Source organism: Mobula birostris, chromosome 24, assembly GCF_030028105.1.
Source record: "Mobula birostris isolate sMobBir1 chromosome 24, sMobBir1.hap1, whole genome shotgun sequence".
In the NCBI taxonomy this organism is placed as follows: domain Eukaryota; kingdom Metazoa; phylum Chordata; class Chondrichthyes; order Myliobatiformes; family Myliobatidae; genus Mobula; species Mobula birostris.
In genome coordinates, this window is record NC_092393.1 from 54,674,805 (window position 1) to 54,696,548 (window position 21,744).

General features: G+C 43.9%; 1 protein-coding gene across 3 annotated transcripts; it reads right to left on the minus strand.

Annotated features, from left to right (window-relative positions):
* Positions 1-216: 216 nt before the first annotated feature.
* cenpx (centromere protein X) lies at positions 217-21,627 on the minus strand. Of its 3 annotated transcripts, XM_072242063.1 has the most exons (6): positions 21,328-21,424; positions 19,595-19,788; positions 15,828-15,879; positions 14,394-14,447; positions 8,747-8,835; positions 217-826 (listed from the first exon to the last, which is right to left on the minus strand). In XM_072242063.1, exons 2-6 carry the CDS (start codon positions 19,607-19,609, stop codon positions 812-814), a joined length of 225 nt encoding a protein of 74 aa, XP_072098164.1. In that variant the 5' UTR covers positions 19,610-19,788; positions 21,328-21,424; the 3' UTR covers positions 217-811. The 3 variants fall into 3 exon arrangements, with proteins under 3 accessions (XP_072098164.1, XP_072098163.1, XP_072098162.1); XM_072242062.1 differs by lacking the exons at positions 19,595-19,788; positions 21,328-21,424 and adding an exon at positions 21,586-21,627; XM_072242061.1 differs by lacking the exon at positions 19,595-19,788 and having other exon boundaries at positions 21,328-21,421.
* Between the last annotated feature and the right edge of the window lie 117 nt (positions 21,628-21,744).

The window sequence follows — 21,744 nt, forward strand, 5'->3', positions numbered from 1 at the left end:
CCCACACAAAAAGTTCTCCAAATTTGTTTATCTGACGATGCGAGGTTTTAGATGGAAAGTGTGCCCCACTGCACAAAGTTCCTCCTAATTTTCATTTAATTAGGAAATACACTCAGAAAATGGTGATTTACTTAATGATCATTTGAAACCTTGTGTATTAAAAAAGGTCAGGATGGGTGATAAGTTGCTCAAACCCAAAGCAGAGCCAAGTACAAATTACAACAATTAGCTTCTGCTTTTAATATACGTACGTCATGTTCTGGTTACAAGAGGCACGCAATCAACAATACTGATATCCAGATTATTTACTTAGTCTTCTTTTCCAGCTTTAATGGTTTCATGTACTGTGAACTTTGAGTTCTCAAGTCTTTGAATGCTTAACACACTATGAATTAGCGTTTCTTGAATTTTGGCTGGTCTTCAAAGCTTTTTCTAACCCACTGACTTAAGACAGTACCTTTATTTAAAAGAAGTTGATCCACCTGGGAACGACAGTTTGAAACTCTATAGTTTAAAGACAAGAATGCCCATTCTGTTCTGTTGTGGTACAATATAGCTCCTTCAAAATATACAAAGGGAAAATAGATTTGAGCAATAATATTCATGAATAATTAAACATGACATAAAATATACGTTAAATTTAACCTAGGAAGAATGATCATCTCAGTACTACAAGTGGTGATAGTAGTTTCCGCAGTATGACAATCTTGTTTTGATGTAAAGGTTTGCGTGGGCCAAAAGGGGCCTTGTTTCCATGCTGTCTGTATTTCTGTGCTGTAGAATCAGCGCCGCCTGCTGGAAACATCAGATCCTAGAAATCCAGCAGCTGAAAGAAGAAAATGTTTTCAATTAATTAGAGTGAAAGTTGGACTCATTTTAATCACGAGGAGGACCATTTCAGTTCAGCGAGGAAGTAAATAGAGAAGAACGCATTGTACTTCCTATACACCACTGCAGGGTAGTCAAACTCTGACAAATTCCTGCTCATCGGATCAGTTCAACCCTCAAACTTGATGAACTTTTAACTTTGCTACCCTAGTGTGGATAAACCTGGTATCCAGATCTCACTGTGACCTTCAATCCCAGAGTTTCGTGGTTTAATCTAATATCTGGAGCATCCCCATCTGGTATGGAGAGGTCTCGACAGCACAGGATCTGAAAAGGCTGCAGAGGGTTACAACCTCAGCCTGCTCCGTCATGAGTACAACACCCCCAACATTGAAGACATCTTCAAAAGACGATGCCTCTAAAAGGACCCTCATCACCTACTATTACTACTAACAGGGAGGAGGTACAGGAGCCTGAAGATACACACTTAATGTTTTAGGAACAGCTTCTTCCCCTTTGCCATCAGATTTCTGAATGGACAATGAACCCATTCTTGAACACTATTTTTGCACTACTTTAATTAATTATATATCTATCTAGCACTCTTTCTTATATATATATATATAGTATTCTTTATGTTGTCATTCCTCTCTGCACAATGGGTGGCGACTTTGCCGCTTCTTTAGCATTTGTTTTTTTTTACGAGGCCAAGTTGCTAGCTTGACACTCAACCAGCACGGATGGAAAGTGTGCTGGCCGGATTCGAACCCAGGACCATTCGTCTCGCAGTCAGATGCTGACACCACTATACCACCGGCCAGCATATATTTTATGTATTGTACTGTAATGCTGCTACAAAACAACCAATTTCACAACATGTCGGTGATAGTAAACCTGATTCTGATTCTAACCTTGTGCAATGTGTTCCAATAATTCCCTTAAATTCTATCATCGCTGGCTTTGATGCGACGTTCCCTCTAATTTTTTCTTACAGCTGCATGGACAAACCATTGCTCTTAGCAGGAATCTATCTATCTATTTATTTATACGGTCTGAAAACTACACAGCACTTTAAATGGTTAAATGTTAAGAAAATTCCAGCTGCACAGCAACAATGGCTATGTGCGCGGCAGCATTTCAGTTATTGCGCAGCCACGTACCATGTAGTTTAGAGGGAACAGTGACAGTCAGGGTGAGGTTTTGTGCATGAAACAAAGTGGAGGAGCCCCAGCGAAATCTAATGTCGCTGTAGAAGGCACGATGAGAGCTCCGGCTCCAGGAATCGCTAGCTTTCTGCAGCACCCTGTTTGAGGAGGGGTACAGGAGCGAGATAGATCAGCTGGTCAAGTGCTGTCGGTGAAACCCGACGCAGATTGGGGGACCACTTCGTCGAGCACCTCCGCTCCGTCCGCCACAACAGGCAGGATCTCCCAGTAGCCACCCACTTCAACTCTGCTTCCCATTCCCATTCAGATATGTCCATACATGGCCTCCTCTACTGCCATGATGAGGCTAAACTCAGGTTGGAGGAGCAACACCTCATATACCGTCTAGGTAGTCTCCAGCCGCTTGGTATGAACATCGAATTCTTCAACTTCCGGTAATTCCCTCCCCCTCCCTTCTCCTATCCGTATTTCACTCTGCCCCCTCCCCCAGCTGCCTATCACCTCCCTCTTGGTTCCGCCTCCTTCTACTACCCATTGTGTTTTCCCCTATTCTTTCTTCACCTTTCCTGCTCATCACCTCCCTGCTTCCCCTCCCCCACCCCTTTATCTTTCCCCTTACTGGTTTTTCACCTAGAACCTACCTGCCTTTTCCTTCCCACCTCCCCCCACCTTCTTTATAGGGCCTCTGCCCCTTCCCTCTACAGTCCTGACGAAGGGTTCCGGCCCGAAACGTCGACTCATCGTTTCCACGGATGCTGCCCGACCTGCTGAGTTCCTCCAGCGTGTTGTGAGTGTTGCTTTGACCCCAGCATCTGCAGATTATTTTGTGGTTAGAATACATAATGTGGTCCTCGTCGAGGGACCAGCAGTGGAAAGGGTGAGCAGTTTCAAATTCCTGGGAGTCAACATCTCAGAATACATTTCCTGGGCCCAACACACTGAATCAATTATGAAGAAGACAAGCCAATGGTTGTATTTCATTAGGAGTTTGAGGAGATTTGGTTTGTCACCATTGACTAGCAAATTTATAGAGATGTACAGTGGAGAGCATTTTAACTGTCTGGTATGGGTGGTATGCACAGGATCAAAAAAACAGGGTGTAGACACAGCCAGCTCCGTCACGGGCCCCACCATTCAAACGGAGAACCCTCAGGAAGGTGGCGTCCGTCATAAGGGAGCCTCGTCTTCCAGGGTTCACAGAAGATTCACGAGAGTGATTCCAGGAATGAGAGGGTTACCGTATGAGGAAAGTCTGGCAGCTCTTGGGCTGTATTCCCTGGAGTTCAGGGGAAGGAAGTGGGATCCACTAGAAACATTCCAAATGTTAAAAAGACCTGAACAGATTAGATATGGCAAAGTTATTTTCCCATGGTAGGGTAGTCTAGGACAAGAGGATTGAAGGACGTTCATTTAGAACAGAGATGCGGTGATATTAGAGGGCTGTAAATCCGTGGAATTTGTTGCCGCGAGCGGCTGTGGAGGCCAAGTCATTGGGTGCATTTAAAGCAGAGATAGATAGGTTCTTGATTAGCCAGGATATAAAAGGGTATGGGGAGAAGGCAGGGGAGTGGGAACGACGGGAAGAATTGGATCAGCCCATGATTGAATGGCAGAGCAGACTCAATGGGCCGAATGGCCTCCTGCTCCTCTATCTTATGGTCTTATGATATACCCCCTTCTCATTCCTAACACCAGGGAGGAGGTACAGAAGTCCCACCATCAATGTTTTGGCTTCTCCCCTACTGCCATTAGATTTCTGAATGGTCCTCGAAGCCACAAACACTATCTCACTATTTTACTCCCTGTTTGCACTAAGAGTACATAATAAATAAATATTGTAATTTATAGTAATTTTTATGTATTACATTGTACTGCTGCCACAAAACAATAAATTTTACGACATATACTGAGTGGCCTCTGTAATATTTACACCTGCACACCTTCTCATCAATGCAAATATCTAATCAGCCAGTCATGAGGCAGCAACTCAATGCATAAAAGCATGCAGACAGGGTCAAGAGGTTCAGTTGTCGTTCAGACCAAACATCAGAATGGGGAAGAAGTGTGATCCAAGTGACTTTGATCATGGAATGACTGTTGGTGCCAGACAGGGTGGTTTGAGTATCTCAAACAACTGACCTCCTGGGATTTTCAACAGTTTCTAAAGTTGACAGAGAATGGCACAAAGAACATCCAGTGAGCAGCAGTTCTGTGGGTGAAAAGGCTTTATTAATGAGAGCGGTCAGAGGTGAAAGACCAGACCAGTTTCAGCTGACAGGAATTCAGATAACCACACATACCAGTGGCGTGCAGTGGAGCATCTTTAAACGCACAACGTGCCAAACCTTGAAGTGAATGGGCTACAGCAGCAGAAGATCATGAACGTCCACTCAGTGACCACTTTATTAGGTACAGGAGGTACATAATCAGTGGCCAAGTGTATATCCATGATAATAAAACCTGATTCTGAAATTCCTCAGCGTGGCTCAAGGATCAAGCCTGCCAGCTTGAATGTGTTCTACTCAGCTCCTCGCGGGTTTACGGGAACTAATCTAAACGAGGGAAGAAACATTAGTTTATCCCGGTGTAGTTACCTGCATTGGACCAGCACCAGGCCAGGATTCATAGCAATCACGGCATAAAGTAGGGTGATGGTTCATGTGCCGGTCGATCGGACGAGGCAGACACAGACTGGATGGGCTGATGTACTTCTGTGCTGTAGTACTCTTTGACTCACGTACTCAACAGGACAAAGTATTCTAATTCTGTGATGTCATACTGCTTAACCATCTAATCAATCTCTAAGTAATGGCAGACTTTATTATTAAACACTCATGATAGATCTTGTGAAAGAAAATCTCAGCTTCTATACTCTTTAGTAAGTCTGTGTGCTCTCTAATTATTCATTCACCAACTGGTGAAAACAAACTTTTAAACACACAGCCACGAGGAATTCTGCAAATGCTGGAAACACACATCAAAGTTCCCGGTGAACGCAGCAGGCCAGGCAGCATCTCTAGGAAGAGGTCCAGTCGACGTTTCGGACTGAGACCCTTCGTCAGGAAACCCAGTTAGTCCTGACGAAGGGTCTCGGCCCAAAACATCGACTGTACCTCTTCCTAGAGATGCTGCCTGGCCTGCTGCGTTCACCAGCAACTTTGATGTGTGTTGTTTTAAACACACAGATAATGCAAAAACTTAAAGGTCCTCTCTGGGCTTCAAATAAGGACACTTCTTGCTAGCTGTAACTGTATATTCTCAGGTTTATACTGTCATACCCTTTCCATTGTTCTGATCTACTTACAGTAATGGGGTTCTCAGAACCCAACTGCTCCAACTGGAAGCTAACCACGTTGAGTTCATTGTCATGAGCACAACTACGGTGAGGCACGAGAACAATGGAAAACTTGCCTGCAGCATCTCGGGCACTCAGTTTTAGAGAATATACACCCTGTGGCTGCTTCATCGGCTACAGGAGTGGAAGCCACTGCTGCCGTAGCCCATCCACTTCAAGGTTCACGTACGTTCAGAGACGCTCTTCTGCACACCGTTGTTGTAAGGCGGGAGGAGAAGATGGCAGCGCACCATGGGTGTGCAGCTCTCCGGTGAAAAATGTTGTATCTGTTAAATAGGGGCCGTGGACAATTCTGATTTGATGGAGAATGGACCTGAAATCACAGAGGAACATCTGGAGAAATTTCTGAAACGCCCGTCCGCTGCTGTCGTTACTGTGTGGTCGGGAATCTTTCGGAGGGTAGGCCTCAAAATCCCCGGCCTTGCCTGCTTTTGGCGACCGAGAAGGAGGTCGAGTCGTTCGGACAGAGGTGGCGCTCAGTACTCGGTGTCAGAGAGCTGATCAGAGCTCAAAGCTTTCGGATGACTCAGAGTCAGATTGTGGTCGGCATGGCAGGGAAAGTTTTTCTTCCTTCTCCCGTCTGCGTGAGATGTGGGACATTTGAGAAACTTTGAACTTTACTGTGCTCATGGACTTCTTCATCAAGTTATGGTATTGTTACACTGTTTGTAACTATATGTATAATTATGTGGTTTTGTCAGTTTTTTCAGTGTTGGTTTGTCCTGTGTTTTGTGATATCACACCGGAGGAAATAATGTATCATTTCTTAATGCATGCATTACTAAATGACAATAAAAGGGGACTGCGTGTCTTCATAATCTAATTCGTGGTTAGTTGAGTTACTGTCACCTACCTGTCAGCTTGAACCAATCTGGTCATTCACCTCTGACCTCTCTCATTTTCAAGGCATTTTCACCCACAGAATTGCTGTTCACTAGATTTGTTGGTTTTTGCACCATTGTCTGTAAACTCTAGAGATGGTTGTGTGTGAAAATCCCAGGACATCAGCAGTTCTTGAGATACTCAAACCTCCCCGTCTGGCACCAACAACCATTCCACATTCAAAGTCACTTAGATCACATTTCTTCCCCATTCTGATATTTGATCTAAACAACAACTGAACCTCTTGACCAGGTCTGCATGCTTTTATACGTGGAGTTGTTGCCACATGATTGGCTGATTAGACATTTGCATTAACGTGCAGGCATATGGGTGTACCTAATGAAGTGGCCATTGAGTCTACATTGTAATAGTTGTTGTTCTTCTTGTCCTTTGTGTTGCATCAGGCAGCAACCTTCCTGCTGGTTTAGCATTTTTGTCTGCTTTTTTTTTTAAAAAAGAGGCCGAGTTACTAGCTCGATGTCCAGCCCAGCACGGATGGAAGGCGTGCAAGGGTCCGGCCGGATTTGAACCTGGAACCACTTGCCTCGAAGTCTGGAGCGCCATGCCTCTACGCAACCAGCCGGCCAATTATTATACCAAACAATAAGGAAAAATCAACAAGCTCTGCAATTCCAGAAAATATGCTGAAATATGAAATCATACGCAACAATATGAACATTTAAATCATGAATCAAACTTTCCAGAATTATATTTTTGCTCCAAAGCTGGTTCTTCAATCTTAATCTTACTTACCAAACGATTAAATACTATCTGTCACAAGTCCATCGAAATATGCAGCGAAACGCTTTGTCTGCATCAAATCAGCAAGGATTGTGCTGGCCCGTAAGTGTCGCCGTATTTCTGGCACCCAACATGGCTGTGCCCACGACTCACTAATCCTGACCTGTAGGTCTCCGGAATGTGGGAGGAAACCGGAGCACCCGGAGGAGATCCATGCAGTCGTGGGGAGAACGTACAAATTCATTACAGACAGCAGATGGGATCGAACCCCAAACTTACAGCAGGTGCTGTAAGGCGTTACACTAACCACTACGCTACCATAGCATCCCTTATTGTTATTACACCTGCAACTACCTGAGGCCCATATTTCTCCGCACTGAACCTGGTCCCGTTCCTGAGCAGATATGCTCTGGTCCTGGGCCTGCAGATGATTCCCCTTAAGGCTGTTTATTCATTTTCATGAGAGGCATCTTCGCACATTTCCTGATAAACAAACGTCACTAAAGTTCCCTCTATCATTTCATTAGCAGGTCACTGAAACTCACTACGAAGCTGATACTGGCTCCTTTTGACTATTTTCAATCACCGCGGCCTAGAGGTTACCATAGCGCAATTACAGTCTGAGGCGTCAGAGTTCAGCGTCGAATCCCGGCGCTGTCCGTAAGGAGTTTGTACGTTCTCCCCGTGACCGCGTGGGTTTCCTCCGGGTGCTCCAGTTTCCTCCCACAGTCCCAAGATGCACTGGTTAACTGGTCATTTTAAATTGTCCTGTGATTTGGCGAGGGTTAAACAGGTGGGTTGCTGGGCAGTGCTGTTCCAGGGTGAGTTACTTGAGAGTGAGTCAGTAGGTAGGTACACAGGTGGGTGGGCAAACAGAGCACAGATTGATCATGACATTTCCATCTGCAGCTTACTGACAAAGGACAATTGATGGAAAATACGGGAAATTAAACACTAGGATACGGTCACAAGGGAAAGAATTTGTCTAACCTTCAACTGCGACACTTTGCTTCCCATTAGCTGTTTGTGAGCCAATGGATTGTGTTAGGACTAAACTGTGATTTACAGTGGTAGGCCATCTGCCAAAGAAATATTCAGTGATTTGTATTTTCCTTGTGCATTTTGCCAAACTGAATGTGAAAAAGAACCCTCCCCCCCCCCACCATGGCTGTATCTTATTGATTATCTTACATGTGCTTGCCATGTTGTATGTAATAAGCGAACTTTGTGCTGGGTGTGACTATTGGTACTACGTTTTGCACCTTGACCCCATAGTAACACGGTCTCGTTTGGCTGTATTCGTGGGTATTGATGTATGGTTGAACGACAATTAAACTTGAATTGAAAAACAAAGAATTTGTGAAACGTTAACACATTCTATTGGATGAGCAATTTTACTGTTGTTTTAAGAAGAAAGCCACAGTTACTGAATAGCAAGCTTCTCTTTTGAAAGCTATTTCTGTTATGAAGTTTGATTCCCCTCTTTCTTCGATGTAGAATGAAGAATGTGCTCCTTTTACTCAAAGGGAAAGTGCCAATTGTATTTACATGGGAGGTAAACATGGCCCCATTCTCCTTCACAATGGACAAATCTGACTATTCAGTAAGCAGGTTGACATGGGCTGAAGATTAAATGGTAGACGGAGCAAGATGGTATGTGGAGATAGTTCCACTTTTTGTCCATTACACTCAAGGTATCATTTAATAATGACAGTACTTCAAGTTTTCCCTGCAGCAGAGAGTCTGCAAGCTTTAGTACGTATCATTTACATACCAGCTGAGGCAAAACCTTCTCAAAATGGTCAATCTCCGCTGCCTTCGAGTCTTCAGAGGAAGCCTGCCTGGCTGTTCGAGCTGCCGCCTCTGGATACAATGCAATCAGGGAAAAGATTTTTTTTAAATTAAAAATAGCTGCAACATACACACTGAACTTATGCAGATATTGAACAAAAATCTTCCTCAACTCTGGTGACGAGAGACATTAGCAATGACTTCTGAGGAAACTCAGATCTGTAAACTGCAACAAACACTACACTTTTAAGACTATATCACAAGGTTGTTCATCGAAGAGAAACAACAAGAAAGTCCATTTTAAACAGTCACGGAGGGAATATTATGATAATACCTGCATCTTAGTGAAAGGCGAAAAATGGATTAAAAAGAGGAGAGGTGCAAAGAAATTTCAGGCCAAGACCTAAGCTAATGAACAGTGATCTAAGTGAGGTGAGCGTAAACTAGAACTGGAAGTCACACAAGTCTGTGAGCAGAAGAGCCCATTCCTGTGCTGAACTGTACTGCATGTCCTGTGTTCTACAATGGTTTTACAAGGCTATAGATACAGACAATGAATACCGCAAATGAGACCTTAAATTTTGTAGATTCTATGACCTTCAGACTCACTTTCAAGGACTTGCTACAACTCATGTTCTCCGTATTACTTTTATCTGCACAGTTTGCCTTCTTTCGCACATCGGCTGTGTTAGTTTCTCGTAAAATTCTATTGTATTTATTTTCCCTGTAAATGCCTGCAAGAAAATGATACCTACTTTGATAATATATTTGCTTTAAATTTTGAAATATGTGAATTATGAAAAAAAATTGCACTAGTGAACTATGACCAACATAGCAATTGGAGCTAGGATCATCATTTTGAAGGCTTATGAGAGAAAGAATGGGGTACGATATTGGAAGAATTAAGATGAAATATAAGCTTAACTGAAGTATATTTAAATATCTAATACCAGAGGACATGCACTTAAGGTGAGAGGGGGTCATTTCAAAGTAGATTTTTTTTAAAAAACACACGCAGAGTGGCGATGCCTGGACTGGTGGTAAAGGCAGAAACTTCAGGGAATTTTAAGAGATATTTAGACAGGCACATAAATACGAGGAAAACTGAAAGATATGGACATTGTGTAGGCATAAGTGATTAGCTTTGTTGGCAATTTGACTACTAATTTATTTGGTTCGGCACAACACTCTGGGCCGAGGGGCTTGTTTCTGTACTGTACTGTTCTATCTTCTCTAAAAGCTTCAAAGGAAAGTTAATTGAACATGTGCAGTGTCAGGCCGGGAGAAAGGGAATGTGGAGTAGTAAAGATCAAGATAGTGGGGATAAAGAAGACATCAAAATCAAATATTAAGCATTCTGATTCAACCTTGACCAGAGAGGAAATTAAATGAAGGGAGTTACTGGTAATATTTAACTGGAAGAAAATTTCACTCCCCTTGGATTGATTTACTGTCACCCAGGGACGCAAGGCTGAAGTAACAAAGGCCTTTAGAGAGGTGACTAGAGTGAAGTAACAAAGGCCTTTAGAGAGGTGACTAGAGTGACACAAAGAGTGGGGTTGCAATCAGGAGCCTCTTCTTGTGTGTCTGGGTGATGTTGACATTTTCAGAAAGGACACATTCATCGTGTTACAGAGAAACAGGATTCGAGCAGAAGATCCCAGCAGCAATTAGGTTACGCTTAGATTAATATAGTATCTAGTTACATTTCTACCCTTGTTGCCTATGCGAGAGGAACAGAAAAGTATTCAAAGGAGAACTGGAATGGGGAATGGAAAAAGGAGAGGGGTGGGGAGGTGCAGTGGGCTGGGAGGGGGAAGAACTTAAGAGAAATCGATGTTCATGCCATCAGGTTGGAGACTACCCAGACAGAATGGGGTGTTGGTCCTCCAGCCTGAATTTGGCCTCATCATTGCAGCAGAGGCCATGAGCAGACATGTCAGAATGGGAATGAGAAGTTATCAGGAGATCCTGCCTTTTGCAGAGAACCTTCGCTTGTGCTCCCCTCCCCTGCCGCCTTCTTATTCTGGCTGCTGCCCCCTTCCCTTCCGGTCCTGATGAAGGATCTCGGCCCCAGACGCTGAGTGCATATTCCCCTCCAAAGATGCTGCCTGACTTGCTGAGCTCCTCCAGCACTTTGTTTAGAAATAATGAGTGTTTAGGGTCCCAGTGGGCTTCAAGCGCACTCAGGGAAAACAAGGCCCCAGACAGTCAGACACTGAATCACCCAGATTTCTGCATTACTGACTGGTGGATTATCAGAATTTTACTGGAAATAAACGTCAAGCAGAGAGTTGTTATTATCAATGTCAGCGTGAAACTACCAGAATGCAGAAACATTCCTGTGGTTCACTGGGAAGGCAGCTTTGCATCGTTTGACACACTCTGTTTGTATTTGTCCTCTGAAATGGCCAAGCATGCTATCCATTAAATAGGGACGGACAACACATCAAAAAGGAGGATATACATGTCAGATATAAACACAGCGAAAGCAATTCAGCGGGTCAAGCAACATCTTTGGAGAGAGAAACAAAACTTCCATTTCAGTAACTGATCTTTCATTAGAATGGCAAAGGTTATCAGGATTTTTAGAAAATTCTCAAATTACAAAGAGAGCAAAGGAAGGAAGAACAGACATCAACCAAAAGACAGGACAAGCCTGTGAATAACATAAGGCCACTTTTACCCTAATTCTCATCTCATGGACAAACAAGTAAAGAAAAAGGCCATTTAAACACAGAACGTTGTTGCTGGTATTGGTGTAATGCCAGCAGAAGCTTCCCCCCTTGAACCCACGGTCTCACTGGCTAAGGGTAACACCCAAGGCTGGTTTCAGTTCACATTGGTGTCACCCATCACCTTGTGTTTCTCCCTCCCCTCCCGCCACCCTCTAACGCTAACGCTAATGGCTCTCCCGTCCATTCTGCTCTCCAATAGACATCAAATTGGACTACATCCGACTCCAACGAAATACTCGGCGGGAGTACAGAACGGACGGAATCCCAGACACCGCTGTTCAGCTGTTTATTTATGTAACAGTTTTTCCCCCAAGCCATCGGACTACCAACCTACTGCCCTCTGCTGTGCCTATTGTCCTGTTTATTATTTATTGTAATGCCTGCACTGTTTCGTCCACTTTATGCAATCCTGGGTAGGTCTGTAGTCTAGTGTAGTTTTTGTGTTGTTTTACGTAGTTCAGTGTAGTTTTTGTATTGTTTCATGTAGCACCAGGGTCCTGAAAAACGTTGTCTCATTTTTACTGTGTACTGTACCAGCAGTTATGGTCGAAACAATGATAAAAAGTGACTTGACTTGACTCCTCATCTTTTTTTCTCCAGTCCTGCCGAAGGGTCTCGACCCGAAACGTCGACAATTGACTCTTTTCCTTCGATGCTGCCTGGGCCTGCTGAGTTCCTCCAGCACTTTGTGTGTGTGGCTTTGGATTTCCGGCATCTGCAGATTTCCTCTTGTTTGTACCTTTTAAACTGCATGTTTAATGTTTCTACTTGCCTGTACAAAATATTGTTTAAACCACACAGGGCAGCTACAGAAAGGTTGTGACTCAGCTAGAGAGAGGGCAGAAACAATTCGTAAGTATACTGCTGGGAGTTATATGGGACTTACTGGAGGAACTCAGCAGGTCAGGCAGCATCTATGGAGAAGAATAAACAGTCAATGTTTTGGACCAGTACCCTTCATCGAGTTTGGAAAGGAAGGGAGCGGAAGCTGGAAATATTGGATAAGCTGGGACTGTTTTCTCTGGAATGAAGGAGACTTAGGGGTGTCCTTAGAGTGATTTATGAAATTATGACGGGTATAGACGGAGTAGACAGTCACAGTAGGGGAACCCTAAGGTGAGAACGGAAATATTTAAAGGGGACCTGTAGAAGCAGGATTTTCCACAGAGTGCTGGTAAATAGAGCTGCTCGGGGAGGTGGTAGAGGCAAGTACTGTTACAACCTTTTAAAAATATTTGGGATATGGGACAAATGCAGGCAAATGGGATTAAAACATAGAACAGTACAGTATGGTATGGGCTTTTTGGCCCCCGATGTTGTGTATACTCCACAATCAATCTAACCCTTCCCTCCTACACAGCCTATACTTGCATGTGTCTGTCTTAGAGGCTTTTAAACTCCCTTATGGTATGAGCCTCTACCGCCACTCCGGTGCTGTGTTCCAGGCACCCATCACTTTCTGTGCAAAAACCCTACCATTGACATCTCCGCTAAACTACCCCCACTCTCTGTAAACGGATATCCTCTAGCACTGGCCACTGCCACCACGAGAACATGGCGCTGCTGTGAATCCTAGCTACGCCTCCACATCTATCAAGGTGCTTCTCCTAGTTTGTCACTCCAAAGTGAGGAACCGCTTGATCGGCCAGAATGAGTGGGATCGAAAGGTCGATATCTCTGCTCTCGAGCTCTGCGAACCTATGACACTTTAAATTGGCATATATTTTTGGTTAAATCATTCCATTCAGCCAAACCAAATTACTTTAGTAATCTGCACAATCTGTGCAGATTGGTGATAATATCTCCTCCTCGCTGACTAACAACACTGGTGCACCTTGGGGTGTGTGCTTAGCCCACTGCTCTACTCTCTCTCTATACCCCTGACTGTGTGGCCAGACATAGCTCAAATACCATCTATAAATTTGCTGATGACACAACCATTGTTGGTAGAGTCTCAGGTGGTGACGAGAGGCTGTACAGGAGTGAGATATGCCAACTAGTGGAGTGGTGCCGCAGCAACAACCTGGCACTCGACGTCAGTAAGACGAAAGAGCTGATTGTGGACTTCAGGAAGGGTGAGACGAAGGAACACATATCAATCCTCATAGAGGGATCAGAAGTGGAGAGAGTGAGCAGTTTCAAGTTCCTGGGTGTCAAGATCTCTGAGGATCTAACCTGGTCCCAACATATTGATGCAGCTATAAAGAAGGCAAGACACCAACTGTATTTCATCATGAAGTTGAAAAGATTTGGTTTGTCAACTAAAACACTCGAAAACTTCTGTAAGTGTACTGTAGAGAGCATTCTGACAGGCTGCATCACCGTATGGTATAGGGCGGGGCGGAGGCTACTGCACAGGACCGAATGAAGCCACAGGAAGTTGTAAAATTAGTCAGCTCCATCTTGGGTACTAGCCACCATCGTACCCAGGACATCTTCAAGGAGTGGTGCTTCAGAAAGGTGACGTCCATTATTAACAACCCTCCCCCCACCCATCAACCAGGGCATACCCTCTTTTCATTGTTATTGTCAGGAAGGAAGTACCAAACTTGAAGGCACACACTCAGTGATTCAGGAACAGCTGCTTCCCCTCTGCCATCCAATTCCTAAATGGACTTTGAACCCACGAACACCACCCGACTTTTTAAAAAATACATAATATTACTATTTTTGCACCATTTTAAATCTATTTTATATATATTTACTGTAATTGATTTTTTCCTATATTACCACATGTTGCACTGTACTGCTGCTAAGTTAACAAATTTCATGACACGTGCCAGTGATAATAAACCTGATTCTGATAATGTTAATTGCATCTTGACCAAAGTCTAGTACATTCTATGAAGTATAATATTTCTCTGTACACAATTACTTATTGTGCAAACTTACCAAGAACAAATAACTTTATCATTTCACACATAATGATGACAGCATCACCACTGACTGCAAATAAACAGACAATGTTAGATTAAGTAGTTAAGGATTTTTAAAAGTCTTATTCCCCGCGACAGTAATCGTTACTTGCAGGGAGAGAATTCCATCTCTGACAGAACAATAAATATTCATAAACACAAGAAATCCAGAGTAACACACACAAAAAGCACACCCACACCACCTGTAAGGAGTTTGTACGTTCTCCCCGTGACCGCATGGGTTTCCACCAGGTGCTCTGGTTTCCTCCCACAATCCAAAGACGTGCCAGTTGGTAGGTTAATTGGTCTTTGTAAATTGTCCTGTGATTGGGCTAGGGTTAAATTGGGTGATTGCTGGGCAGCATGGCTCAGAAGGGCCAACTTCACGCTGTGTCTCAGTAAATAAATGAGACGCTGCCTGATCTGCTGAGTTTCTCCAGAATTTTGTGTCATATATTCCCCCAGCCAGTTCAGATCGGCAACACCTCCTCGACAATCCCCATCAGCACAGGTGCACCACAAGGCTGTGTGCTCAGCCCCCTGCTCTACTCATTTTGTGTGGCTAAGCACAGCTCCAACGCCATATTCAAATTTGCTGATGACTCCACTGTCCTACAGGCCAAATCGGTGATGGTGATGAATCAGCATGCAGGAGGGACACTGAAAATCTGGCTGAGGGGTGCCACAACAACAACCTCTCTCTCAATGTCTGTAAGACCAAGCAGCTGATTATTGACTTCAGGAGCAGGAAACCAGAGGTCCATCAGCCAGTCCTTATCAGAAGTAGAGAGGGTCATTCAAATTCCTCGTTGCTGTCATTTCAGAGGATCTGTCCTGGGCCCAAAACGTAAGTACCATTATGAAGAAAGCACAGCAACGCCTCTACCTTTGGGGTTTGTGACGACTCGGCATGACATCCAAAACTTTGACAAGCTTCTATAGATGCATAGTAGGGAGTATATTGAGTGGCTGCATCACAGCTTGGTGTGGAAACACCCTTGAACATAAAACCCTACAAAATGTAGTGGATACATCACCGTTAAAGCCCACCCTCCACATCTACACAAAGCGTTATTGTAGGAAAGCAGCACCCATCATCAGAGATGCCCACCACCCATGACATGCTCGCTTCCCGCTCTTGCAAAAGCGGTGTAGAAACTGGTCTCGAGTCTGGTGATACACGCTTTCAAGCTTTTGTATCTCCTGCCTGATGACAGAAATAGAGAGTTTGGCAAAATGGTCTTTAAGCTTTGTGCTACAATGCCACAAAACATTGCACAAAATGGATTTTAGCATTTTAACCACAATGTTATTTCTTAAATGGGTGCATATAGATTTATCACTTACAGCTATGTAACACTTCTAAAAAGCTATTCTACTTATTCCACATTAAATCAAATAAGCTCCTTACCTTTTGTTTTCTGGTCTGTAAAATAGAAGTACAACAACTTACTGATCAATTCCTGGAATAAAGAAATAAACAGAGGGAACAGAGTGGAATTAAGTCACAAACTACACAACTATTACTTTCAAAAATTGTTCTTTTGCATGAATTCAATCTGAAACGCAGTTGGTAGATATAAAGTAGTATCTTATTTGGGTGACACACACACATACAAGCCTTTGGAGTCACTCAAGAGAGAGGCTGCCTGACAACCCACCCAAGATGACTGTTAATTACTGTGGTATCTGAGTGGTACTCATGCAATGGAGAGGTCATTGCATTCATGTCTATTAGGATATCTCAGTCAATTGGATGTCTCCTGGTCTGCAATTTACTCTTAAGTGCTATCGTCTGAGTTCTACCCATGCAATGGGGTGTCGATTGCATTCATGCATATGCAGACATATATCAGTTAAGTGGGTGTCCTGATCTGCAATTTACGGTTCTGAGCTGCATTTTGAATTCAGTCCACAATCCATATTCAGGTTTGAAGACTGGTTGCTGAAGTTCATATTTGCCATATACCCTAACTCCAGAATACACCTTAAGAGGAACTGATTGGAATTAAATCATTAACTGCACAACATTACTTTCAAAAATTATTCTTTTGGATGAGAATTCAATATGAAGTATGCATCTTTTCATGTTTCAGGAAAAAATAGACAACGTTGATCAACAACACAGAGATGCAAAGTAATCAAGTCAGATTGGAACATTCCTAGTTTAACATAACATTTCAGAATGTTGTACCAGCTATGAATCCCTTAAAAAATTATATATCCTGCTGCAAGGCACAGAACAATGAAATAAATGGAGCTAACTAGAATTCCTAATGAAGAAGAGAAGAGGTTCTGCAGATGCTCGAGACCTATAGTAACTGAGTTACTATGTTGGAGGAACTCAGCAGGTCAGGAGCATCTATGAGGAGGAATAAAGAATCGACATTTCAGGCCAAGACCTGCCATCAGACCATTAAGGGCATAAGACATGGAACATAATTAGGCCATTCGGCCCGTCGGGTCTGCTCTGACATTTCATCATGGCTGATCCATTTCCCTCTTAACCCCATTCTCCTGCCTTCCCCCTGTAACTTTTCATGCCCTGACTAATCAAAAACCTATCTACTTCCACCTTAAATACACCCAGTGACTTGGCCTCACCAGCCACTTGCGGCAACAAATTCCACAGATTCACTTCCCTCTGGCTAAAGAAATTCCTCCCCATCTCCACTCAAAATGGACATCCCTCTACTCTGAGGCTGTGCTCCCTGGTCCTACACTCCCCCACCAAACGGGAGATCCTATCCACATCCACTCCATCCAGGCCTTTCAACATGCCGTGGATTTCACTGAGAATCCCTCCTCATCCTTGTAAATTCCAGTGAGTAAAGGCCTAGAGCTATCAATCGTTCCACAGACGATAAGTTTTTATTCCCAGAGTCATTCTCATGAACCTCCTCTCAGTCCTTTCTGTTGACAGCACATCCTATCTCAAACAAGGGACATCAAACTGCTCACAATAATCCAGGGGAAGCCTCACCTGTGCTCTTTAAGGTATTACATCCTAGCTTTTATATGCTAGTCCTCTAATAAAAACGAATGCTAACATTGCATTTGCCTTCCTCATCACCAACTCAACGTGCAAATTAACCTTTAGGGAATCCTGCACAAGGACGCCCAAGTCCCTTTGCATTTTCGATGGTATCTCCGAGAGAGTCAATCATTTCAGCTTTTCTATGTCTTCTACTTATTCTTTTTAATCTTAATTTTGTTTTTGAGACTGTCGGAGCCTGTGACTTACAGTCTGTAGTTCGGTCGAGTGAGCTAGCGCTCTGCTGTCCCCGAGAAGCCTCCAGGAGAGAAATGCAAGCACGGGCTACCACGAGGAGAAGCTCAGAGATGTAGCTGATCACAGTACATTTCTCCCCAATTAAAGCATCAAGGTAGATTGAAACATTGAGGCAAACGCAGAGGAAAGCAAGTGATTCTTGCAGGGGCCACCGGCTCGAGTCACTGCCATTGGAGGGCCACTGGGTCCTGATGCTCTTGAAGAGCTTATCGAAATTCTGAGATTTCTGGATTGGACTGTAGTATGTATTGGCCTCTTTCAGTTCGAGGGTTTTCTCGTGTTCTCGCCCATTCTTTCCTGTTCCAGATTGGCGGGCTGGGGACTTGGGTAATCTGTTAGCTTTTGTTTGAGGGAGGCGTTGGGGCTGGTTGGGGTTTGCAAGTCTTTGTTTCTTTTTCTGTTCACGCGGGGGTGGGTTGACATCTTTCAACTACTTAAAGTTTTCTGTACTCTATGGCTATCTGGAGAAGACAAATCTCAGAGTTGTATTCTGCATACATACTTTGATAATAAAATGAACCTTTGGTTTTTGAATTTCCTCCCCATTTAGAAAATAGTCTGTGTTTTTATTCTTTCTACCAAAGTGCTTGATCATTCACTTTCTGACAGGGTATTTCATTTGCCACTTCTTTTCCCATTCTCCTAATCTGTCTAAATCTTTCTCCAGCCTCTCTGCTACCTCAACCCTCCGCTTATCTTCATATCGTCTGCATACTTGGTCATAAAACCATCTATTCTATCATCCAGATCATTGATGTACAATGTAAAAAGCAGCAGACCTAACATCATCATTATGTGCTGTGTCATATGACATCATCATTATGTGCCATGTCATATGACATGGGTGATCATGGTTTTGACCATAGTTGTTCTTCACCATTGCCTTCTTCTGGGCAGGATCTTTACAAGATGGATGACCCCAGCCATTATCAACACTCTTAAGAGATTGTCTGCCTGGTGTCAGTGGTCACATAACCAGGACTTGTGATATGCACCAGCTGCTCATAGGACCATCCACCACCTGCCCCCATGACTTCACGTCACCCTGATTGGGGGGGGGGGTAGGCTAAGCAGGTGCTACACCTCGACCAAGGGTGACCTACAGGCTAATGGAGGGAAGGCATGCCTTACACCTCTCTTGCTAGAATTGTTATCTCTATCCCGGCACCCAACACTGACCCCTGCAGAACACCACTAGTTACCAGCAGCCAAGCAGTCAGCCCAAAACATCGACAGTTTATTCCTCTCCATGCATGCTGCCAGACCTGCTGAGCTCCTCCAGCATTTTGTGTGTGTTACCCCTAAAGAAAATTTGCTATAACTCGTCATCCACTCTGATCTCTCTTACAATTCCCACATCACAACCTTAACTAGAACATTTATTTACGTTCAGCCTAATACCATACAGCCAATGTGATTAAAAACTTTAAAATACCATACTAATTTAAAATATGTCATATGGAAAAACATGATTTCATAGTTGGAACGAAGGGACTGGAAATAAAAATGGCAATACTAGAAATAGTCAGCAGGTCAGGCAGCATCAATAAAGGGAGCAACAGATGTTTCATCATAATGGAGAAGTTCAAATTAAACTGCGGATAACAGACATTCCACCTCTCCCGGAAGATCCGGGAGTCTCCCGCATATCGATAGTGGTTCCCTGACACCCGGAAATTATACACAATATCCCAGAAATCGATTTTTTTGAGAGGGAGAGGGGGCGGGAGAGCGAGCATCCTGATGGGTCGTGCTAAGAGTGGTCCCCAACCACCGGGCCGCAAGGGAACAATATGATTTGGCGATATGAAACGATATGAGTCAGCTGCACCTTTCCTCATTCCCTGTCACGCACTGTTGAACTTGAACGCACGGGAGGTCATTACCCACGCGTCATCCATGTCAGCGCAGGAAGATCAACTCCTCAAGCTTGTAAATGACGGTGGGCTGTAAAGTATGTTTGACATAACATCTCTGCCGGCATTCTGGATCAAAGTCAAGGCTGAATATCCTGAGATAGCCACGAAAGCACTGAAAACGTTGCTTCCATTTCCAACATTTCTCTGCGAAGCGGGGTTTTCTGCAATGAATGCAACGAAAACACAATTGCGGAATAGACTGGACATAAGGAACCCCCTTCGAGTATCGCTGTCTCCCATCACCCCTCGATGGCACCGTCTTGTTGCAGGGAAACAAGCCCAGGGCTCCCACTGATTCAGCGATACTGGTGTATTGCAATGATTTTATATGTTCATACGAGGAAAATAAGTGCTGTGTGTTTAATATCCAAACATTACTTAAAATGTTATGATGCTATTGATTTGTAATTGACTTATCACTATATTCATGCGAGGAAAATATGCACTGTGTGTTTAATATTAAATTCGTTAGATAAACCCTTTTAGAAATGAAATTGAATGGATTAGCCACTTATAAGTGACTTATAGTTGCCTTATCACATATATTCCGGTCGTGATTAACACACCCCACCCCGGTTGGCCGGTCCGCAAGAATGTTGTCAATATTAAACCGGTCCGCGGTGCAAAAAAGGTTGGGGACCCCCGCTAAGTAGACCTATCAGTTTTCTCTGTGGGCGGGCTTTACAGTCGACCTCAAAAATAATGACAGTGCTGCTCGCTGCGCTGTTTGCAACAGTGACTTTTCTATTGCCCATGGTGGGTTAAAATGTAAAAGACATGTTGAGGTGAGTGTAACAGGTGTCATTCGTTCATTGGTATAGCTAACGTTATTTTAAATAGCTGGCTGGCTGCTAAGGAGCTATGCTATTGATGTCCTACGTGATGAGACCAAACTCCCTGTAGACTTGCTTAGAGTTGTAATAGAATAAAATTGATAATATAATATAAGTACATATTTTAAAGTCACATTTTCTGCATGTACCCAACTTGGTTTACAAAATCACTAAACAAAGTACTGTATTACATACACCCTTGGAGGTCGACCGGGGGAGGGGATATGGGGTTGCGGGGGGCGGGGGTGCTACCTCCCTGAAATGAGTTTTTGCAGGGTGGGATGTCTGGGATAAGGAGCAAGAGCAAAGCAAACAAGATTAAAGATGAGCTTTATATGTTACATGTACATCGAAACGTACGGTTCGATCTACAATCCGCAAGTGTCGGCCCCTCCATTGACGCTGTCTGATCTGCTGAGTTCCTCCAGCACTTTGTATGTTGCTCAGGATTTTCTCTGGCCAAAGTACGGAAATTCTAACAATCCCAAAAGATGTAATGGAAGCAACTCATTGATTTTCAAGAGCAAAATAAAACTTCCAGTCAGGTACCTCCTGGTCATTTTACCCAATCCAACCAATTCCTTCCCATCGCTTTTAGAGATGCCAGCTATGAACCCATGCTTTAATGCTACGACTTGCAACGGCAGGCGAGCACTGAGCGTCTCTCTCAGTGGCTGCCAGATGCAGGTTACAAACAAGGCCTTAAGAATACAAGCTGGAGATGGTGAGTATTCATTTAAGATCAAATAGAATGAAAACCAACCGAAAGAGCTACCATCAAGTTAAAAACATTACCATCGGGTAACTGGGGTTATGTGGAATATTTATGTTAAAGACAACTTACAACCACAAGGACATTGAACTTACTTTCTTGAATTTGGCGGATTCCATTCTCTCTCCCAAACCCGCCCCCGTAGCAGATTCCCTGACGCCATTCGTCCAATTCATAACTGTTGGAACCAACTCCAGGTTATGGCCGCTACGATTGGTTAGTTGTGTTGTCAGTCAATCATGACCGCGCTCCTACCTGTTATGACGTCAGATTTGAAGCTTCCCGGCGACTGGTCAGCTTCACCAATCACTTTTATTACGCTATAGGGGCGGGGTCGCTCCGACGGCACGTACCAGTTGTTGATTGGCTGGTTCCACCATCAGTCAACCGCCCACTTTAGTTTTGACACTGCGGCTTGCCTTATCGCTCTGTCGAGGGCCGTCACAGCAAACCCGCCTTCGCCGCTCCCCCAGCCTGCGTCACTTCCGGCGGCGGGGCGAGCGCGGATTGGC

What these genes read in the sequence shown, in the direction of transcription:
- cenpx (XM_072242061.1), bottom strand. Translation starts at nt 21,408, where the DNA reads ATGAATTGGACGAATGGCGTCAGGGAATCTGCTACGGGGGCGGGTTTG. An exon ending in AATCCGCCAAATTCAAGAAA is followed by an intron (nt 15,880 to 21,327) that starts GTAAGTTCAATG and finishes TCTTTATTCCAG; the next exon opens with GAATTGATCAGTAAGTTGTT. An exon ending in TACAGACCAGAAAACAAAAG is followed by an intron (nt 14,448 to 15,827) that starts GTAAGGAGCTTA and finishes GTTTATTTGCAG; the next exon opens with TCAGTGGTGATGCTGTCATC.